Source organism: Falco biarmicus, chromosome 3, assembly GCF_023638135.1.
Source record: "Falco biarmicus isolate bFalBia1 chromosome 3, bFalBia1.pri, whole genome shotgun sequence".
NCBI classification, from domain to species: domain Eukaryota; kingdom Metazoa; phylum Chordata; class Aves; order Falconiformes; family Falconidae; genus Falco; species Falco biarmicus.
Genome location: NC_079290.1, coordinates 28,743,778 through 28,767,678, shown reverse-complemented (window position 1 = coordinate 28,767,678; position 23,901 = coordinate 28,743,778). Strand labels below are relative to the sequence as shown.

Below are 23,901 nucleotides of genomic sequence, written 5' to 3'. Positions count from 1 at the left end.
AAAGCCTGTGAATTCCTGCTTTAAAAATTGTCTTACAGTCTGTTTCTCTTTCAGAACAAAAAATTACAAAACAAACAAAGAAACAAGAAAAACATACCACGGGATTACTGTGAATGGGACAAGTATGTTAAATCCATTACATTTAGGTTTTTATTAAATCTTACATATTTGTTTAATAATGGAATGTGGTGGTTTTTTAAAGTGTTTTCTAGAAATACAGCATTACGGTAAACGTTTCAGGGAATTCTAACACTTGGGTGAAACTTAGGTTTTTCATAGTAAATGTTCTGTTAAAATGCAAATAATGCAGTGTGGTGCTAACAGCTGAGACCAAGTCAATCTATACTTTTGTACAAGCTGCATGAAAGACAGCAAGTCAGCAGAAAATAGAAATAAAAGTGATTTTGTTTCAGATTTCATTTTTCCTTTCAATATCTAGGATATAAAATCTATGGAGTTACATAAAAATAAGGAATTACAATTATCTTAATTTATCCTTTTTTTGAAAGCACTTCTAGGGTTATTTAACATGGGCTTATAAATTTTATGTTCTGTGTATCTCAAGCCACAATTCTCAATTAAAAACACGACTGATGAATCCTTATTTCTGCACTGAGCCCTACCGACCTCAAAGAATGAGCTTGAGGCAGGTGCATCAGTTTGCTCAGATGCAATTACACATAATTAGAGGTTTAGACAGTAACTGAATATTTCTAGAGTGGATGGAGCCCTGATGCAAAGACACACTCTGCATCATGTAGTGGTGGCATGTTACCCTCCCAAGTTATGTGACAGATTGATGCCCCCAAATCATTGAACATGGAAGGGGAAATACATGTATTTCTGTGTGTTGCGTAGTAGCAGCATCTCTCTAGCTCCTGAAATCTGGAATGTGATGCTGTAGAACCAGAGCGAGGACACGTAAGTTTCCAGTGCAGTAGATGGGGAGCTAAATCTAGAGACTGTGGGGTTTGGGTAATGTAATTCTTAGAATGCTTTGCTCTACCCAAAACCCTTACAAAAACCCTGTCTGCATAAGATGCTGTTATTACAAACAGTTGTGCATATTAGTTATTTTCATGCATGGGTGTTTCAGAAATGGGGGCCTTCCTACTCAAATGTGAACAAAATAAGTTATCAGAACAACTTCTGCAACAATTTATTCTTTCATCCCCCTTTCCACTGTATCCTTTGAAGTAACCATTTGGGGATTTTGTTTACAGTTTTATATACTCTATCTTAAAGTGCTTTAGCATGCTGATAATACTATGGTTTGTGAATTTTCCCATGTAATGTATTTATTTTGGATTATATGAGTATACAGAAACAGAAATTATTTGAAACAAGTTTTCTGGTTTGAAGCACGTCATGTTTTCAAAACATCTTTGGGTTAGTTTCAAAACCTTCAAAATATTGTTTATGCAATTTCTGGACAAAATGTTTCACTTCATATTTGAAAAACACTTAATTTGAAATGTGGTTAACTTTATCATAAAAAGGTAAAAGCAAGTTAGCAAAAGGTCAGAATCAAAATGGAGAACAACTAGTCTTGCCTGAAAATGTTTTGAATTGGATAAATTTTCAAAATTGTGTGTCTATTTCAGATAGAATTCATTCATATTGTCAAGATTATTGTGGAAAACAAAGGCTGTTTATTTTTCATTGTCTTACACAGAAAAGCAGTGAATTTAGTGTTTCCAGATAGAGTAATGACCAATTCCTACACTATTTGTTTTATAGGAGTGTGGTGACAATATTTATTTGATATAAATTCCTAAACACTGTTTTGAAAAGCAGCTTTAGCGTAGCTTGGAAGTGTCTGAGACACCTTGGAAGTGTCTGAGACTATTTTGAAATCTTTCTTGTTTACCATATTAATTGTATTGAAGCTGTTTCATAGGTATTTTGGTAAAGGTTAATGGAAATGTTTGATAGGGCTGGAACTGAGCTGCCTCATAGTGTTGCTTAAGTTTTGCCTGTCTTTTCTGGGGAGATGGTGAGGAGGTGATGCAGACATTTTTCTTGGTTTGGTTTGTTTGGTTTTAACCAGAAGGGAGGAGGAAGAGGAGAGGTAAAATATAAGCAGGAGAAGCACACAAAAAAACCCAAAACACCACCACAAGGAAAGGAGATAAGACTAAACATCTTTTTCCTAGCTAGTCATGGGTAATTGAACACAACCTTTATTTCTCTTTTCCTTTAGTTTATAATGGAAACTTTTCTATTAGTAGAGGAGTCTTCATACACAGCATTACTGAATTTGTGATTTTTATTAATTTTAGGTTCGATGTAGAAAAGGAATGTTCTAAAATTGATGAAGGCTGTGAAGAAAGTAACTCAAAAGCAAGATTCTTTAGTAGGCCACGTCTACCTATAATTGAAAAGAAAATAGATGTAACTGGTAATGTCTTAGAAACATACTTTTTCTTTAATGGTAATACTGTGTAGTAGACTGTGAATGCAAACTGAAGAAGCGTATTATAGAGTCAAAAGTGTCTTTATCTATTTTTCAGGCCCTAAAGATTCTAAAAGTTATTACAAGGCCAACTGATCTTAGAGACATATTTGAAAAAAACTAGTCTTGGTGTTAATAATTTAAAATAATTATGTTGTGTTTAGGTTGAGAGCCCTAGGTGGTAAAGAAGTGAAGCATACATCTGCTATTATAAACCCATGGTAGAGGTTAGCCAGCCACTTTCTGTCTTGCACTCTGAATTGTATGCCTATCAGAATAATTTAGGTTTTTATTATAGAAAACAAAATATATATATATATATATATGTATCTTTTAGTAAGCCATGTTATTTGAAAAAAATAATATACAGATTATTACATTCAAAGTATTTTAGCTGACAGTGTTTTGATTGCACCTATGCGAGTTGTTTATTGTTCTGTATATAATTTTTTCCTAGGCATGACAAAGAAAGAGAAGATTTTTATTGCTACTCGTGAAAGAGAAAAGGGCAATGAAGCCTTTGCCACTGGTGATTATGTGGAGGCAGTGACATATTACACTCGGTGAGTAAACACTATTGTGTTCTGTTATTTCAATGACTATTACTTGTGAATATTTTTAGAGCAGTGTAAATAAAGCAACTTCTTACTGAAGCAACTAGTGACAATTAGATTATTTTCAAAAGGGCAAAAAGATTTGACAGAAGAATACTTAAAGCACTGTTGCATCCTGATACTAATTTTTATTTATCAGGAAGAGAAGTGGCTAGAGAGTGACAGGATGCAATCTGCAGGTGTCACAAGCTCCATCAGATTGAGATTCAAGGGCAAGTTTGCAAAAATAAAAGGATAAGCAGTGAATTGAGAAACTGAATTATTTTAAAAATAATTCTAATTAATGATATCAGTAGGATTATCTCAATTATTAGTAAGTAAAATTGATATTCTAGATATATAAAAGTCCCTCTTCTTAGGAGAAAGAAAAAACCAGTGTGCAGCTTCATCATAACACTGTTATTGGTGGCAGTCTAGAAAATAATTGTATAAACACAAAAATAAAAAAAAAAAGGATAAAAAGAAAAACGAGAGAGCCTCTTACAGGTTGTGTGCCTTATTTAGTGCTCCGTGGTCTACGTTCAGACTTTTGCTTTATTTGTATAAATAGAGGTTGTTGCTACAGGACCTCTGTTGTATCTGTTTCAAAAGTACAAAAGTTGAAGGTGAATGGAATTCAGAACAACAGGAAGGGAAGGGTAACATTTCAGTTAAGGTATTTTTTGAATGCTACCTTGGCAGAACTAGGGCTTTTTCTCTACCTTTTTCACAGTGTTCAAAGATGATGTCATTTATACAAACCAGGATTTTTGGGAGACCAGCATTTGTTTCTCATTTGCACGTTACCCATCTTGAGACACTAGAGGTCTGACTTGCAAAAGTGCTCACTGCTCACACATTAAACTAACATTAAAAAACCCTCAATTTCTTAATGGAAGAATTCTTAATTGAAAATAAATAAGTTAAACATGTTTAACTTCATGCCTTGAAGTTATAAGGACTTTAAAAAAACTCACAGATCCTGGAAGTGTCAAAGTTATCACTTAGAAATTGAAAGCATCCTGGGGAGCCTTGGGGTATTAATTACCAGTGCAAACTGAGGGTAATGGTACGGCACTATGGTAAGGTGAAATATTAAGATAATTCATGGGCTATGATATTATAGTGGGATATCCTAAAAAAAAAATTATGAGAAAGTTAATGCATCTGTGGTCAGTGCAGTCAAGTGTGGAGAAAATAATGAATAGGAATAAATTGTGTGCTACAGTAATAAAATAGATATTGAATAGATAAAACTTTAGGAAGCACCTAAAGCACTGTCCTTGAACAAGGCAGGGTTTTGTAGAACAGCTTATGAAAATTTACCTGGAGATTGTTCATGTGTGTACGTGCACAAATGTATGCATAGTGCACAGGCTGTTTAAACTGAGGCATTTGTGGTAGTGGTGTTTTGGGTTTATTTTTCTTGAATTGCAGCCTTAACATCTTTCTTGGTTTTTTTAATACGTGGACGTGAATGTAAAAAACATCCATTGCTGTATTTCATATACAATAAATAAAATGGAAATCCATACTATAAAAATAAGTAAAAATCTCTGCTTTGGGGGCATAAATAAGGTATTAATTAGTAAGGATGGGCAGAATCTTTCCTAATGGAGAGTCTTTTCTTATTTGACCCCCGTGGGGCATTGTAGTACACCTTCTGAAACATATGATACTGACATTGCATGCTGTTCTAGCTGGGCACTTTTATAATACCATTAAGAATTCCTATTTTCTTACATTTAGAAATTTTTAAATAAAACATATATTGGAGTGAATTGGTAATATTCTGAAGGGGTTATTTGTATGTGGCTAAAATAGAAAAAGACTAGAGTTCTGTATAAAAAGAACCACAGGGTACAGTTATTCACTGTCTTGTGATGAGGCCTCCTGTTCTAAGGTGAACGTAGAGAATACTTTCCATTTTACAAAAAACCAAACCTCTCTTCTTTCTAAAGAGAGTCAAAACTTTTGCAGAGGCCATGCTCTGACATAATTCTATTGTACTGATGTGATTGTAAAATAAATGGGTCTTGCCTGTTTTTCTGCGTACCTCTAGTGAAATCACTGTGCTTACTAATTTCATTTACACTGCAGAATCATACGATAGTTTAGGTTGCAAGGGAATGATATTTTGGGCAAATTGCCTATCAAAGTAGGGCCAAGTTAGATTAGGTTACTCACTCAGGGCTTTGTTCAATTAAGTTTTTAATATCTCCATCCTTGGAGATATCAGAACCTCTCTGGGTAGCCTGTTGCAGTATCTACCTACTCCTCCAGTAAATTTTCCTAAGATGTCATCAGAAATTCCCTTTTTGCAAGTTGTGTCTCTTGCCTTCTGTCCTATCAGTGTGCACTTCTGAGAAGGGTATGTGGCTCTGTCTTCTTGATACCTTCCCATTAAGTAATTGAAAACAGCTACAAGACCTCCCCTGACCCTTCACTCTGGCTGAACAAACCTAGTTACCTTAGACTCTCCTCGTAAGTATTGCATGTACTGCAGTCCCCTACGTATCCCGGTGGCATGCAGGACTCACTGCAGTCTGTTCGTGCCTTTTGTGTACAGCAGAGCCCCAGACTGCACGCAGGCATTCCACTTGCCTCTCATAGGTGCTGAAGAGACGGGAAGAATCACTTCTGCTGACTTGGCTACAGTCTTGATAATATGGCCCAGCATGCAGTATGTCACCTTTGCCTTGAGAGCACACTGTTAACTCCTGTTCATTTTGTTGTCCACCAGAGCCCTCAGGTCCTTTCCTGCAAAGCTGCTTTCTAGCTAGTTGGCACCCAGCCTGTACTGTTGCTGGAGTTACTCTGTTTCAGGAGCAGGGGTTTGTACTTGCCTTTTTTGAACTTCCTGAGAAGTCTGCCAGCCCATTCCTCTGGCCTGTTAAGGTCCTTTTGACTGGACTTCTGCTGTCCAGTGTATTATTGACTGTTTCTCCTCAGCTTTGTATCATTGACAAACTTTCTGGGGGGTGTCTTCTATTCCGTCTTATACCCCCTGATAAAGATGTTTAAAAATATTGATCCCAAATGCAGGCCATTAGTAACTGGACACCGGTTGGACTTTATGTGGCTCAGTTATTTGAGCCCAGCAGCCTAGTTAGTTTTCTGTCTGCCTTACTGTCAACCTATCTAGTCCATGTTTTACCTGTTTGGCTGGAAGAATACTGTGGGACATCATGTCAGAGGCTTTGTTACAGTCAAGGTAAGCAACATCCTCTGTTCTTCCTTCCTTCACTGAGCCAGTAAGCAAAGCAAGCTATCAGGCAGGTCTTGGCGTAGTTTGCCCTTGGTAAAATCTATGCTATCTGTTGCCAGTCACCTTTTTATCCTTTATATGCCTGGACAGGAATTCAGGAAGGCTTACTTTGTAATCTTGCTGAGAACTGAGGTTAGATTGACCAGCCTGTAGTTCACCAGGTCCTTCACCTTGCTGTTCTTGAAGATACATGTGACATTTGCCTTTACCAGTCACCAGGAACCTCTCCCAATCACCATGACTTTTCGAAGATGATATAGAGCAGTCTTGTAGTAATGTTGGCCAGTTTTCCGAACACCCCATTCGGAACTCATGTATATCCAATGTATTGTTTCCTAACTTTATCTTCCAGTGTTATGGGTACTGCTTCCCTCCTACAGAATCTGCCCCTAGACTCGATGAAGCCTGACAGCAAACCTTACCAATGAAGATGAGGCAAAGAAACTGGAAAAAACTCAAACTTTTCCATGTCCTTTCTCTCTAGTTCCTCTGCTGCATTGACCAGTGGTCCCACAGTTTCCTTAATCTTTGTTTTGCTGCTGATAGATGGGGGGGTGGGGTGGGGGGGAACCAGCCAAAAATGTTTCTTGTTGCTTTTTGTGTCCCTTTTCTAGTTTCAACCTCAGCTGAGCTTTTGCTTTCTTAATTCCATCACTTGCACTTAGCCAGTGTCTCTACATTCCTTCTGGGTAGCCTATAACCACTGCCACCTGTCAAGAGTTCTCTGGTCATCTCTTGTTCTGTGCTTGCTTGACTTCCTGTACTTTGGAAAGGATCATTCTTGTGCTTTGAGGCAGCTGTCCTTAGATCAGCTCTTGGCACTCTTTGCCCTACTGGGCATTCTTCCTGTAATCCTGCCAAGCAGATTCCTCAACAGGCCAAAATCTTGCCTTCTGAAGTCCAGGGCTAGTGTCCATTTCTAGTGTTCATTTTGCTTATTTCTCTCAGAATCTTAAACTCTACAATCTCATGGTTGCTGCAGCCAAGGCTGTCATCAACTTTTGCATTCACAACTAGTGCTTGATTGTGAATAATAATTCCAGCAGAGCATTCCCCCTCATCAACTTGTTGCCCTCAATATGCTCCAGAAATGTCATAGAATTCTGGTGCCTTGTCATTTTGCGCTTCTAGAAGATACCAGGGTAGTTCAGATCCCCCATGGGAACCAAAGCCTGTAAGTATGAGGATTTCTCTGGCTGCCTGAAGAAGAATTCTGCTTACTCTTCATGAAGCAGCCTGAAACAGATGCTTACCATGATACCGTCTTGTCAGTCTGACCTCTTACTCTTACCCTTACCCACCAGCTCTCTTGACTGGCTTGTCACTCTCTTGCCTGTTCCAAGACAAACCTTAACACATTTAATAGCTGCATAGACTAGAAGGCATCTCCTCCTCCTCACCTTCCTAGTCTTTCTAAAGGGCCTGCATGCATCTATCACAGCTCTCCAGCCACACGTGTTGTCCTGCTATATCTCTGTTATCCCACTGAGATCATAGCTGCGTAGACCTTTTATTCTTCTGTTTCCCATGCTTTGTGCATTTGTGTACGAGCCCTTGAGATTGTCCTCCAGCTGTGCTTTTTTCAGAAGGGAAGTGTGAGTCTCTTCCAGTGTGCTGTCCCCCTGGCACTTCCATATTGCCCTCTCTTCCCAGTGAACACAGTTTAGAGTTCTTCTTACTAGATTAGCAAGGGTGTTAGCAAAGATTCTCTTGCACCACTTTGTCATATGCATCCCAGTTGTCCTTATTCCTCAGAGATGATCCTGTTGTTATAGAAGCTAAAGCCCTGCCTACAGTACCAGCTACCCAGCCAGACACTGACCTGGACAGTTCACCCACTGCTACCTGAGTCTTTCTGTTTTATAAGCAAGATCAAGGAGAAGCTCGTGTAGCCTCCTGTACTCTTTAGCATAACCTTCAGAGCTCTGTAGTTACTCTTGATACTCTCAAAGGTTTCATTTGGCAGTTTCATTTGAGTCTATGTGAATGGCAGCAAGAGGTCATAGTTCAAGTAACAGATGAGTCAATCACATCTTCACTGCAACATCTCAGATCTGAGCCAGCAACAGACCTCTGAAGATGGTAAATCTGCTTGGTGGATGGTTGCCTCTGGTCTCGCAGGAACAAGTTTCCAACCACTATTGTGGTTATACTATCAGTATTCATATTGTTGTAATGCTGTTTTCAGCTTCCAATAATGAAGTGTTTCTACATTCAGGTTTTCTAACTACGAGCCTACCTTGGTCAATATTCCCTTTTTTCAGGAGTATATCAGTAATACCCACTGCAGCTGCATATAATAACAAAGCTCAAGCAGAAATCAAACTTCAGGACTGGGACAGTGCTTTGCAGGATTGTGAGAAGGTACTAGACATGGAACCTGGCAATGTAAAAGGTAAAGTAGAATACAAACTTGCCCTTCTATGTATTATTTTATTTCTAGCAAATTAAATAGTACGTACCTATTCATGTTGTTAGTTGACTAAACTGAGCTTTAGATCAAGTCCAAACACAAATAAGGGAACAGAGTAGCTCCCCAAACTAACTTTAAAAGTATTTTTGGGATCAGGGAAGTTTTACGCAGTTTGTCCTGTTGTCTGTAATGGGTATCCTTATGTGGTAGCATGGGGCTAACTCTAGTTGTTCATGTGATGACTGTAAGCCCTCTTGTATTCATGCAATGCATTGTTTCCGTAATACCCACACTGAAGTGTTAATTGCCTTAAAAGTGATATGAAAACAATGGAAGTTGCTGATTTAATCCTTTCTGAAGGCAAGAGCTTGAATGTAGCTAACTGTATTTGCATGGGAGGAGGGGAAGAATTGGAACAGGATGAAAAGATGTTTCACAATTCATGATCACTGTCTTAAAGAGTGTCATGTGAAATTGCATTGTTAAAAATGATGAAGAGAATAGTTACTACTAGTACAGTCATTATGAAATAAATGCAGAATTTTAAAAACCTATTTTGCACTTAATATAGCTAGAAAAAATAGTGTCTTTTTATCCACTTTATGCTTTTAATACAGAAATAATACACTTTCTTCCTCCTTTGTAGCTTTAATGCGCCGTGCCACAGTACACAATCAGCTGCAGAATTACCAGACAGCTATGGAGGATCTGACCAAAGTATTATGTGTTGAACCAGAAAATGCTGCAGCTAAGGTAAAGATAAATCAGTCGAATATGACTATAAAGAGGTTGTATGCAGTTGTGTAGCATAAAGTGAGTACAGTTTATATTGTTTGATTTGAATATGAGTTTTGAGGACACAGTCAATCTACTATGCCAATGATCAGTTTCCCAAGACCACGTAGGTGCATGACTGTGGTGGAAATTAGGTATTTAATGTGACCAGATCTTCTGTTTGTTATTTAATTGTGAGAACTTGTAGGCACTCAAGTCTTCTCTGTTAACATAATGTAGGTGTCTAAATAAAATTTTGCTGCTGAACCTGCTTACACTTACTAGCTAGCGTCAGCTGATCAAAGTTACTCAGGATTTTTTCTCAAAAGATCCATTGGGGATAGGTGTATTTAAGTTTGATGCACTATTTACAAGAAAAATTCAAAAGAGATGCCAAGGTTTTATTGTTGTGGTGAAGTTAACCCAAAAGGAGAGGACTTGGGATCTATCCTCATCTCAGTGTGATGTTAGAAATAATTTCTCACCTCCAGGCTAGAATGAGAAACGTTTCATACCTTCTAATGAATCTGGACCCTTCTTAGCAAATTTTGGATCTAAGAAAGCTGGGTGCTTTCTTTGGAAACTTAAGGTCAGAATGTGGTCCTTGTACTACTATTACTTAAGCTATTTAGGAGAGGATTGGTTAGTGTCCTAAATTCATTGGTATCTTCTTTAGGGGTGTTTTGTGGCTTAGAAACCAGTCCTTGCATTTGGTCTCTACATGTCCTGAGAGTCTACAGTACTAGGCAGTTCTATACTAAATTGCTCTTTGTTAATTAGTAGTCCATCATAACCCTCCAATTTTTTTTTAATATGACTTCTGGATGCTGTGCAATTGCCTCATCACCTGAATTCTCTTCAGCTCTTGTTGGCACATTCTGAGCTGCTAGCAGCTTGCTTGATTGCTACTTCTTTCTGTAGAGTTATTTGAGCACTGCTATTGCTTGCACCAGTGAGAGAGGTCCAAGCCTGTTAAGTCAAATTCGCTACATGAACATTCATCCCTTTCAGGGTGTTCTTGGAGCTCAATTCCTGTCCAGAATAGTTCCCAGGTTTCACATTATCCAAGGAATCGACCTGCCTGCCTTCCCCCCACACCACCTTCTTTTTAAACACCTCTCTCTTGATTTGAGTTCTAAAAGAGCTTTTGGTTTTTGGGGTTTTTTTGTGTTTACCAGACAGAACTACTAAATAGTTTGTGAGTCTGTGTTGACAAACTCCACAACAGTCTTGGTGAAAAGATGACCAGATAGGCTGTGCTGAGACTTCTTACAGTACCAAACGTAAGATACTCATTCTGCGTAAATTCTTCCCGAGATCTAAATACATTGGTAGCTTTGCTGAGGGATGCTTCTGTAGCTGAGAGCAGATGTCTGTGCTTTGTCCGTATCTGTGCCAGCCATTATGCCTTGGCTGAGACATCTGGAAGTCACAAGCCCTTGGCAGTATATTTTTTGAGTTGCTCTTTGCTTAGAGGATCCTCAAAACCTTCTTGGGTGAAATAGGAACGTATGGAAAACATATGGAGTGAACGTTCATGTGCAGAGCCACTAATATAAAGGTAAATTGCTTGTCAGTAACTGTAATTCTTCAAGGTACTTTGTCCACGTGAATTGTTGCTTGTTCCTGTCCTTGTTTTGTTTTTTTTCTTGAGGAAGTGAGTACTGAAATGGCACTTCCTTGTACTACTGCATTGAGTTAAATTCAGCATAGTGCATAATGTGGGGTGTGTCTTACTCTGCTCTGAAAGTATAAAATGCAGTTGGAGTATTTTTTTATTGAGTAATCAAAAAATGTGTATGGAATTTGAGGCTGTTTGATCATCTGATTTGCAGTTCTTGCAAGAAGAGCAAACCTTTTCATTATTCAACAGCATCCTTCTGCTATACTGCTAGAGAAATTGTTGTCTCTTAGTTCTAGTTCTATCAGTTACACTCCTCCATCAGATATCCATAGCATAAATTTTCATAAACAGATTTTAGGCTTTTTTGGAGATTCTGGAAAGAAGCCTTGTTTCCCGTGGCGGCTCTTCTGAGTAGGCCGTGCCAGATAATCCCAATAGTACAATCTACTTTTTTTCTTTTAAAATGCTTTTTGCTTAATAAGCAGTTTGATCAAGAAAAGTATTTATTCGTTTGTGTGATGTCCTCTGAGTTTCTGAGACAGAAATAGAGTGTTGATCTTGGTTTTGGTACTGACTTTTGGAAGAATCACATTTATTTTCTCTGGTTTTATATTGGTAACATTTATCTCAATAGTTCCTCAGGATATTACATGGATTATTTAAGAGAATGTATTTTCTGTATATAAATTACAATTTGTATACCTATAAAAAAAGGCTTCTGTTATTGCTGGTTTTTCCCTTGCAGAAAAATCTGCTCGAGATTGAAAAGAAACTGAAAAGCTTAAAGCCTGCGTCTGAGACTCATGGCAAAGGAAAAAGAATACTTATTCAAGATATAGAGGATTCAGAAGGTGATGAAAAAGGAGGGGAAAACACAGAAGAATGTGAAAGAAGCAGTGGAGATAAAGGTAATGTCATGTAATTTCTGATTTAATTTTAACCTGAGGGGAAAAAAATACTGCTTTTGATATTGCAATATTTATTTGCACAATTCATCCATATTTGCTTGCGAAGAATTTTGCCTGTTTGAAAATTAAAATTACATTCACTACTTGAAGTAGACCAGAATATGACATCTAGAGTTCAGTTTTATTACACATCTTTGGAATTATTTCTAGAAAGGTTATAACAGAGGCACATGGAAAATGTTGCTATAAATTGCCTACTTGTCTGTGTCCTGTGTAATTTTCTACCTATCCTTTTGATGTGGACCCAGCTGGGAATTTCTTCTGGCATTAAGAGAACATTTTGGATTCCTTAGCCCTTTCTCTTGCACAGCTCTCCAGCCTTCCCACCATCTCATTTTTCTTCTGCATTTTCCTGCCTTGATAGGATCAAAGGGTGCAAAAATGATCAAGTGGCATGTAATTTTGATTTTGTTGTTGTTTGTTTTGAAAACTATCAATCTCTTTTTGTTTTTAATGTAAGAGATCATCTGTGTGCTCCAAAAGTATGTATTGGAGGTAAACAATGTGTAATTCTTGTACTGTATGTAGTTTACAAGCAGTTGAAGTGCAGCTCCCATTTCTGGTGTAGCGTGTGACTCACTGCAAAGCTGCTGGGATGAGCTACTGGCATAATCAGAATACATGACTTGCAGGAGGAAGCGAGGCAGCAGGGGGCTGTTGAGGCTTGCACTGGCAGGTTGCTTTTAGATTCAGCTGCATGTCTGAACATGCAACAAGAGTAACTAACGTCCCTAGGTTGATTTCCACCCTTGCTGCTTTCTGTTTGTTCTTTAAGGTAATGTGGTGTGACAGCTGTGACTTTTGTGTTTTCGGTGGCCTATGTAGTTCTTTATCTTGACATTAAATCAGTCTGTGGGTTTTCCATCTTAAGTGTGAATATTAGACTGTACGTGTGTGTTAATAATGTGTTACTTGTATGCTACATTTTTCAAAATTGGTAGATAATCCACGAGCTCTCCTCAGCTAAAACCGTAGAAGAAAGGATGGGTCATGCCCCTAGCCTTAAATATGAGTTAATTTGGAGTTGCTTTCCATTGGGAGCATTCAGATGACTAAGTGCCTTCTAGCTCCATAGGAAGGCTCCCATTCTGTTGATGAAAGGTTAGGCTTTTAAACATAGGGAAGATTGTCAACTGACATCAATGTCACATGTGTTCATGTGATATACATAGCATTTTTGAGATTTAGGAGGCAAGCATCTTCATAGATTACTTTCAAGTATAACTGGAAACAAATACAAAGTAATTGCAGTTGTTGAATAAATTTGCGATGTTCTGTGAACCTAACAGCAATAAGTAGATTAAGCATCTTTATATATATTCTCTATACATCTAGTCATATATTCCATGTAGTCCTAGTCCTGTCATGTACTAGTGACATTTATTTCACATCCTAGTTGGTAAGCCTCATGCATTCCTACCAAACTTATCATTTAGAGATTGGAAGAAAACCAACAAAATTTTTTTTTTTCTTTAGCTCTGGAGAGTTGATGTCTCAGCTTTGAACAAAACAGTCTAAATAAACTGTAGTCTCTCCTCATTTTCTATGTAACTGAAAATTAAAGTAAATAAAATCCTTTTTGTACAATGGAGATGGAAAATTGCTTGTTCTAGAGACTGTAAAAATTAATAATTCAGGCAGTGTAAAAACCAAAATTGTATGTGCTTGACAAAGCATCTGATGTTTCGACATGTGTATAGAATTTACAATCTCAAGTGATAAATATGGTTTAAAGATAAATATATTGTAAAAGCCCCTTTTAATTCATAAAAATCTGCTAAATTGTGCAGTATTTACTTGATCTGTTACAATAATTTAAAAAAATACTGTAGTAAACAGTTCTGAAATTTAGCAAATATTTATTCATAAAAAGGAGAGTGGATTTAAACAAATAACGCCTAAGTGTGCTTTAAAATGATTTTCAACCTGTTACCGCTAAAGTTGACAACAGATCTCTCTTTAAAAGATACACTTTCAAGCACATACAAGAAACCTCATAACAGACAAAATTCTGTTTTGTAAGTTGACAATGGGAAAAGATGTTGCCTAAAGAGTGTTTTCTTTGTGTATTGTTTATTTGTTACACTTCAGAGGTGAACAGAATATTCTTCTTCTGGGTAAGACCTTTTTCCCAGTTCAGGTTATAATTTTTTTTTAAAAAAAATTTTTTACGTGTCCTCCTGTTTTGTGCACCGTGAGATTGCTGATTTGGTACACTGAGACTTGGCATTGAAGCGTCAGAACGCCTTTTTCCTTTGTGTTAAATCCTTCACCTGGCTTCTGGTTTCACTGCCAGTGTGTATTAAATTTACTTGGTGCCACAGCAGTTGGCTACAGAGAATTGTTTTGTGATTTTTCTTTTCCAATCTGTTTTCTACTTGATAGCACCAAATTAAAGTCTTTGGCATTGAACACAACAGTACCATGACTTGGAACTGCTCTTAGAGTTTTTCCTTCTATCAATCCACTGTCTTGTGACTTAGTTTTCTTTCATTAGATAGTCTTTTTATGGGAATGTTGTTAGGAGCTGAATAAGTATAAAAACTCTAAGCATTCTTGATGAATTATATACTGTGTTCTCAACTGGTCTTGACCATGTATTGTGGTTTCTTTGAAGTAATGGGCTTTCTGCCCCTAAATAAATAGAGCTGTCATCATAATCACCGATTTACAGCTTTCCAAAACACATATGGGTTGATAACACACTGAATTTCTCTTGTTGATTTTCTAAACGTGTTTTATGAAACAGACATCTTCAGATAAAACTGGATTCTTTGTCTTTACATTTTTACTTTTTCCTGAATTATTCCATGTGGAATAATGAAACATTTATTTGATTTTACAGATAATTCTTCAACATATGTGTTAATATTTCACGGCTTTTGACAGAGAACAGTGAGTAAGGTCTTAGATTTGCATTTTGAAGTGTTTGATTTGTTGAGAAGCAAAGCCTATTGGGTAGGAAACAATTAGAGTTCTTTCCTACTCAAGCCATCGGTTGTGCTTGCTGTTGTATTTTCAGCATTCCTGGTATTGCTTTCTGCTCTCCCCTACCACTGTGGGTCTGAGATAGAGATGTTACCTGTTGTTTAATGCTTACCGGCTGCTCTGTATCCTTGTTCACTTGGCCTTTGTGCCGTGTATGAATTTATACTATTCAAATCTTAATTTTTAGTAATCTCTGTGACTAGAATTTTACTGGAATAGGAAGCTTCTTTGCCATCCTAGCCTTGAATAATGGATTGTGTCAGTTCTCCTTATGGTTAGAAGCTGGTCTTGTATGAGCACATTTGGCCAGCTAGTCACTCGATACAGTAGTTATTCTATACTCCTTGATCTTTCCAGTGAGCTTGTTCATTTGCTATTTTTGAATTTTTAGAATTGTAAACTCTTTGAAGAAGGAACTAATTTATAATTGTCTAACATGTAGCACAATGGGGCCCAACCTACTGTGGCTTTTAGGCTGTTGCAAGCTATCAGTATGAAAATTTAGATCATGTTAAAATAAACAGCATTGAAAATTCACTTTAGATATGCACTTGTAATGGTGAAGTTAAGAAAAATCCCTCAATTACAGTGTCAGTATAAATGCTGATCAGTAAATCTTTTTTTTCTTCTTTATAAACAAAGACTGCAGAGATCAGTTATTTGAGAAGTCTATTTGTTACACGTTCTGGCTGAGAACAATCCAGGTACCATCTTGGATCGGCTAAACCAAGAACACATAATACAAAACTGATGTTTGCTGACCGTGTGTGGAAAAAAAATATTTAACATTATTAAAAATTAATCTGTGGAGATTTGGACCGTTCTAGTTACCTTCATCTAGTCCAGAGCTGATAAGACTTGAAAATATGTCCTGGCTTTGTAATAGGTGAATTCATTGTGAACTGAACTTAGATATATTGCTTTTCATTCTGCTGTCATCTTTGTGCCATGCTTCTGGAAGATAAATACTCAGTGTACTGAAAATTAATTTTAAATGAAAGACAGCATGATCCATTAAAAAAACCACACCTTCAAATATTCCTTTTGGAGTATTCAGTAGCATTTGTTTTATGACAGTCCTTCCATTTGAAGTTTGTTATTTTAATAGTAACAAAATTCTTTATAGTTTGTATTTGTTGTCTTTGTTGTTGTTCTGGTCAAAATCCTGTCCATATGTTTCAGTACCTTTAACTTTTCTTTGGAATTTATAATATATCTAGACTTCTTTTAAAAAGAAAATTTCCTAAGTGCTGATTTTATTATTTTTTTTTTAAAGCAAAGCCCAGAATACTCTTTCATGAATACATTACTCTGTAGAGACCAGTACTGGAATATCGTTTATGTTATAAACACTGAAACTGAAAGACAGTGAGAATTAGATGTGAGAAATCCATCAGTACAGTTTTGTGAAGCATGTTTACTCAGTGCAGAATTACTTAGGCAATTAGCATATCCTGACAGCTAAATAAGTTAATTAGGAGTATTCCTGTTTTCAGGGGGACTCCAAATGCTGTGAGTGTTTCCTGTTTAATCTGGGATTGATTCTCTGCACTTCAAGAAGTTTTCTCCTGTATTCAGGAAGTGATGTTGACATTAATGACATTCGCATCACACGTTATCTGCCTTTCTTGCTTTTTCTTTGTCTCTAGCAGCTGGAATGCTCTTCAAGAGTGTTCTGCCATGTTTTCTAAAAATTGTCCTGTCACCTGTTTGCTTGTGACATTTAAAATAGCTTTTTCCCTTTTTTTTTAGTAGAAGGTATACAGAGTAATCTCTGTTTTGGTGGATGCAAAATGAAAGTCTTTTAGCATGTGTTCGAAGGAAATCATTATTATACTACTACTGTCTTCACTTACATACCCAGCTAGCCTTTTACCCTCATCCTCCCTACCAAATAGACTTTAAACCTCTTTTGCATATTTGGCACTGTCAGATTGGATGGATGAATGGATGGATTGATGTCTCAAATAGAAATAGTTTACTTTTAAGTTTTATAAAAATGCCTGTGTGGGTAGAATAGATGTATCCTATCATTTTTCCCACTGTGGTGTATGAACTTACATTCACATTTCAAAAAAGACATCACAGCTAAGGAGGCGGCAGTTGGAGCTTTTGTCTGTTAGGCACTGGGGAATCTTAATCTTTTTAAAAATGTTATGCTTTACCATACTGTTCAGTTTGATTTCAATTTGTGCATTAAAAAGATAATTTCTGTAAGCTGGAGCAGCCTGGAGTTCATGCATATTCAATCAACTTCAGAAGTTAAGTTTACATCAATTGAAAGTATCACTCCAGTATATGAAGGCATGAAAAAATTCTGTTTGACAGATGAATATGCCAGGTTAAGGGAAGGTGAAAACCCAGCATCTTAATAGTACGAAAACATAGAGTTGCCTTTGTGTGACTGGTAGTGTCAAGAGTCAGGCTTTCTGCAGAAATCTATATTTAAATATTGTGGTGGCAATCTGTTAGAAATTCAGGTGACTAATGAATAAATAAATAAGTGTATTAAACATTAACGTTTATTTATTGTATGATTTTTTGTAGTTAAATTAGTAATAATAGTGAAAGTTGAAAGATCAGAAGTGTCTAGAAAGGGCTTTTTGACGTGTTTAAATGAAGCCTTTTTGAGAATGATTTATAAGCTTTTATCCCTTCTGTTATATTTGAGAATTTTGAAGTGTGCAACATTACTGGTTTCTTAGCTGTGTGTTCTAATTTTAACATGCAAGCATTTTGATTTGGTCATGGAAAATCAAAGTATCAGTATTAAACTAGCCAGTATTTAAAGAGTAAATTGCAAGGTGAACCCTGTACCATTCTGACACTACAGGACAGGGGTTCACAGTATGCCCAGCAAGGAGAAAAAAGATTTCATAGTAACACCTTCTCAGTAATAATTGCAAGTTGCTTGTAAGTAGGAATTTTTCTGTGTTCCTGGAAGCATTTTCTGAGGCAAATAAGTCTTCATAACATTAGGCTGTTTGAAGAATTTGGTACTGTGTTCTTTGGCTGTACACCCCTCTTTTGCCAGGACAATAGTTTCTTCTGATGATGCAAGCTCTTAACTCAGCTCATTAACTTCCTTGCAGAAACTGGTGTGCCAGTAAGAGGAGAGGCAGCAGTGGTGGAGGCAGTGATGGGGAACGCGCAGAGAAGGTTTCATAGCAAAGGAGGAGGCAGTAAGGCAGGCGACAGAGAGACGCAGAAGCAGAAGGAATCCACCGAGAGTGGGTTAAAAAAAGGCACATCAGAGAATGAACGACAAAAGCATTTGTCAGACCATGAAGGTGAAGTTAATGGCTATTTACACAGTGATCAAAAGAGGGAAAGCTCTGAAGCTGAGGTCTCCAGGTCGAATGGAGCAGGGTCGCAGTCGGCTGGTGGCGGCAGTTCTACTTCACTTCCTCCTACTGCAGCAAAACTAAAAAGTGAAGGAAACGAGTTATTTAAGAGTGGACAGTTTGGAGAAGCTGTGCTCAGATACTCGGAAGCAATTGAATATGTCATTGGTCTAGGTGAGTGTAACACCTTATACTTAAATCTAGGATCGCTTAGATTATATAAAGGAACTAGAAATTAAAGTAACCGTGTCTGTTCCAGGATTTTTGGCAGGAGTTACTGTGCAGTAAATTCTTTGTCATCTCAGTAGAGGACAGTTCACATCACAAGAAATACAGGAAGATGAGTGAAATAATATTTAATTTTCTTGGGGCAGAGCTGTTTGCGTTTTATTTGTTTGAATAACTAGATATTCTAGGTGATGTGATAAAGGAAAGCTCCTTAGAGCTTTGCATTGTCAGCAAACTGCATCACTGCAGTGCAACTTAGAGTGTGCAAGTCTTTAATTCTTGAATGTCATTTTAGTAAAGGTCTTTGATTTTAATTGTAACCTCTTTTAGGAGAGCAAAGTCCAGATGATTTAAGTATCTTGTACTCAAACAGAGCAGCGTGTTACCTCAAAGAAGGGAACTGCAGTGACTGCATTCAGGATTGTAACAGGTAAATTGCAACCTGCCATGTAGAGCAATAGCATTCCTGATGATGATTAACATTTTAACTGATGCATTGCTATCGCACTTTGACTTAGAACAGTCTTCAGTGAAGTCTGATTCCCTGTCTAAATGACAGGTATCTTTGTCAGTTATGTAAACAATCACATGGAACTTGGGGAAGGAGTAACTTTTTACTTACTCTTACTCTATGAGGGCAGTCATTAGGCTTCTTGTGTACACAGAAATGCATAGCAGAATTAAAATTTTTAATATAAAGGCAGTGATAAAGGAAGTAATGTACTTCAGTGATGCTCTGCAGTAACTTACATGTAAAAGCATTGTTAAGCCAGCTGTTGGAAATTGCTTTCAGGCATGTGTATAGTGTATATATATATGTGTGTTCTCTGTGTTTGGTTTGCTGTTTTGGTTTGTTGTTTTTTTAATGTATACTTGTCATAGTTGTAAACAGTAATCACAGCTGTTCAGGAATTGAGCTAAAATCCTTTCTACTTATTGTGGCTTCTAAGGGTACAGGAGTTCAAGAAGATCAGATGCCTTCAATAACTTCCAAACACTTCCTCCCACTAAACTATTACTGTATTTCTAGATGTCTTTTTTTATATTTTCATAAATGGGGTTAGTGAGATTGAGTCTTAAGGTTCACCAAAGGATTCCAAGAAAGTTAGAAATCTTACTAATTAATCTGTTGGGGTTTTTTACAGCATAACCCAACCATTACAAATACCCACCCAAAACTAAAAAGAAAATACGCATGTACCTTTGTATTAACTAAGTATTTGACTTGCTGTATATATTCTACCTGACAGAAAAGTTCTCTAAAAATGTCGTCTGAAAAAATTGACTTGTTAAAAATATTCTGTTAAAGTAGATGCAGGACCATAGACAGCTGACTGGTGAAACAAGGTGGCGTACATAGCAGCCATCACATTTTTCTATTCAGGATGTTTGAAGTACGTAAGACTTCAATTGAAATCAGTAATACAAAGGTGTGTGGGGTTGTACTCCTACCAACTGGAAGCTTACTTTCTTAATACTTAATGATAGTGTCCTTAATGTCATGCATATTTCCTGGATGCACAAGGACCCATGATGCTTAATTAACACAACAGAGGTAGAAATAATTTAGAGACTGAGAAGCAGAACTGCAAAACTGCAAACACATATGAATTGACAATGCCAATTAAATCTTCTGTAGGTAACGTAACATAAAAGATGATTTATGAATGTCACTTGAAATCAAAGCAAAAAATGGTGTAGTGCTTATATTCGTGATACAAAAATAAGTATTTAACACTTGTCTTGTATTGTTTCAGCTATTTAGGGCTTAGAAGTGTATAAAACCCCCTCTGTTGGATCTCCTTTTGTCTCAAGACTCTGATTTGGAGTGCTTTTGATTCTTGTTACAGAGACTGAAGTAGGGCTTCTGTGCACTGATGTTGATTTATTTAGTACTGTGGTGTGGTTTGGTCTCTGGCTGTATTACCTTTGCATTCTGCCCTGGAAATGCAGCTTTCCATTCCCACTGATGCTATTTGACAAACAATGTTGTCTTCCCCTGAATTTATGGCTGTTTTTTTCTTCGTTCTTGATGTTAGGAACCTGAAATTGCATTAATATTCATCCGAGTTACAGAACGTCAGGCATTTTTGCAGAGGTTTTGTAGGGATTACAATGTTGTGCGCTGTTCTGTTTTTCAAATGCATTCAGCAACATAAATGGAGTGTTGAAATATTTCTGAAATGGAAATGTTTATTCTAGAAATCACTGTTTCTCTAGCTTTAGGGGAGAGTAGTGGTGCAAAGCCAATTTACAGGAAAGGCAGCCAACAGCCTCCTGGGCTTATGAACAGGAGCACAGCCAGTGGACTGGGGAGAATGATTATCCCCTTGTACTCGGCAGTTGCTGGACAACATCTATGTTAACTATGTTGGTTTTCAGCTTCCCCAGTACAAGAAAGACAGTGGTCAACTGCAGTGAGTTCAGTGAAAGTGTCACTGAGGTGGTTGTGAACTCTGGAACAGTTGCCTGCAGAGGAGAGTCCAAGGGAGCTGGGTTTCTTCAGCTTAGAGGAGAATGGCTTGCAGGGGTCCTAAGAGCAGCCTGCTAGTACCTATGAGGAGATTATCCAGAGGATGAATCCTGGCTCTTTCTGGCAGTGCATTGTGGGAGGACGAGAGACATCAGGCAAAAGTTTAACCACACAAGGTTTGAACTATGTATTAGGAGAAACCTTTTCCTGATGACCAGTCCAGAGTATTGCAACAGGTTGCCCGGAGATGTGCAGTGATTCCCTTGGAGGTCTTCAAGGCCCAACTGGATAGAGCCCTGAGTAACCTTGTCTGATCTCAGAGCTGACCCTAGCTGTAGCAGAAAGTTGGACTGGGGACCTCTCAGCCTGAATTACCTTATGATTCCATGAAATCTAATTGGCTAGACTCATTGTAATTTCAGTATTTCAAAGTTTATTTCTCTTTAGCAAGAATAATTGATTTATAAAAGATGGTCTTTAACAAATAAAGGTTTGTGGACTGCTGTTCCATATTGCTGGAAAAGGCACTCTAACTGCATAGTGTCAGCATTTGAGCTCAGTGTTGAGCAGACACAATCAGAAGAGCAAACAGCCAAAAGACAGGCAAAAAACTAAAAGCCAAAAAAAGACAGGTGTATATTCATGTCTCACTAAATCTGTTTTTTACATGCATACTTCCGTGTAAGGAAGAACTGAAAATCATGTAGGCAAATGCACCATATACTTGAAATCCCCATAGATCTAGGCATGACTTAAGAAAAATGACTTTTGTTCTTAAACAGCTGTCATTACATTAATCTTTTCTTGGTGATGGAAGCAGTTTTCTAGGTGGAAGATAGGCATTTGAGTAAAGTAAGTTGTAGTAAAAGCACTAACAAATTCATAACTGCATGTCTAAACCACTTAGTCTCATTTTCCTTGGTTATGTTACTGTAACGCCCATCTGAAATCACAGTTGTTACATCTAGTTGTGTATACCTTAATCAATGAAATAAATAAAATAGTTTTATTAATATTACTTCAGTTACTCTGTTTCAGTCCTGCATTTTTCTTTTGTTTTCTCCAGAGCTCTGGAGCTTCAGCCGTTTTCCCTTAAGCCTCTTCTACGACGAGCAATGGCAAATGAGTCTATGGAGCGGTATCGACAGGCATACATTGATTATAAAACAGTCCTACAAATAGACAGCAGCATCCAAGCAGCAAATGATAGTGCTAATAGGTAACTCCATTTACAAGTTTTTTTTATTTTGACTGGTATCAGAAAAGTAGAATTCAGTTTCATTTGTTTTACATGCTCCCTCTGTTCTGTATCCCTCGGAGGCAGGGTTGTCACAACTAGTGCGTTGTAACTAGAGGACTGACTTTTCATTTAGTTGTTTCTCTATAGCTTCACAGTTTTCCTCTGCCAGCAGTAGGTCACTTTCTGTTTTTAAAAATATAGTACTTAAAAGGCTTTTTTTACTGTTTCCTCAACTTATTTTCTTGCCTAACTTATATCTGATACCAATACTTCAAGGTCCATACCTTTTCCCTGATAATTGTTTCCTTTTCATATTAGCAGCCTTCCTGTTGGCAGTTGGAGATTTGTGTTAAGCAGGAATCCTTCAGTGTGCTGCAGTTGTGGAAACACGGATGTAGCTTGATACAGTAGTTGGCTACAAAGCTTAGAGGTTTAAAAAATATAATTGAATATTATTTTAACTTGTGTCAGTACTTCCAGCATTAATTCTTGTTGCCAAGAGAGCCATCTCAATTTCTATAATTTTATTTTAATAGCATAAAATTAGTGTATACACACTATTGTAATTGTATCTTATTAATATATAGTAAGTACTTAAGTGTGTAAATGATAGGATTTTCTGTTCCCTTTCATTTTTTCTTTTAATGGGGAAAAAAAGTATTAATGAAAGCAGAACAGCCATTAGTCATTGAGCAGGAACCCACATGCACGTGACTTTTAACAATGGATTCTGGTACCTTTATTTTTTTTCTTTTTTAAGTCAAGGCCACAAACACCCACATTATCACTTCATTTAAAAGTTCATAATATCTTGAAATTCTGCTTATTTGACCAGAGGTAGGCAAAGGAGATAATGACACTTTATGATCTCCGAGAAGTCTTATTACTTTTGGTAACACAACACATTGCTACTGAACTCCTGTATCTACACTGAGAATAGAGCACTGGGATTACTGAGACAGCTGCTCGTCTTGGTATCTCTGTGATTATTACACTTTTTAAAAAATCTTGGCTTATTTTATCTGCAGATACTCTTTTCATATTTCTTCTTGACTTGTAACTTGCTTAGTAATAAGCTTATTTCCCTTTTTTCCCTTAACACTCTTCCTTTTCTCCTCTCTAGGCCTTCCTTATGTTTTTAGCTTCACTGTTCATTACTCTTTCCTCCCTGGCAACCCATCACCTTATTTCAGCTGCTTCTTCCTTCTTCTCTTCTGCTGGTAATTCAGTTTTGCTTGCAAATTCTCAGTTTCTAAAGCATAGACCTGCTGCGTAATAGAACTTTAACTATAATTTATTTTTTAATATTTTATCATTTATGAATTCAACTGAAATTGTTTATCAAAGTACTCATTTTCATTTCCAAAGTAACAGGCCTTTTAAAAACTAATTTTAACAAAAATGATGGTTCTTTTACTGCCTTTTAAGTTAAAGGGACAACCCCAAAATGTAACTTAATTTTTTTTAATATCAGGAATATTGAGTCTTAACAACCTGCTTTTATTGGAGGATTTATTTAAGTTCCTGTGGGAC

The 23,901-nt window shown here is 37.1% G+C and overlaps 1 protein-coding gene across 4 annotated transcripts in view; it reads left to right on the top strand.

Moving 5' to 3' along the window:
* SPAG1 (sperm associated antigen 1) overlaps positions 1-23,901 on the top strand; it is a 45,138-nt gene that overhangs the window by 7,291 nt on the left and 13,946 nt on the right. For 3 of the 4 annotated variants that reach the window (XM_056330575.1, XM_056330576.1, XM_056330577.1), the window contains 9 exons: positions 55-122; positions 2,283-2,401; positions 2,913-3,018; positions 8,581-8,711; positions 9,376-9,482; positions 11,873-12,035; positions 18,176-18,601; positions 18,986-19,085; positions 22,195-22,347. In XM_056330575.1, the coding sequence (XP_056186550.1) occupies positions 55-122; positions 2,283-2,401; positions 2,913-3,018; positions 8,581-8,711; positions 9,376-9,482; positions 11,873-12,035; positions 18,176-18,601; positions 18,986-19,085; positions 22,195-22,347 (1,373 nt within the window). The remainder of the gene's footprint in view (positions 1-54; positions 123-2,282; positions 2,402-2,912; positions 3,019-8,580; positions 8,712-9,375; positions 9,483-11,872; positions 12,036-18,175; positions 18,602-18,985; positions 19,086-22,194; positions 22,348-23,901) is intronic. The other variant, XM_056330578.1, reaches the window with a different exon arrangement.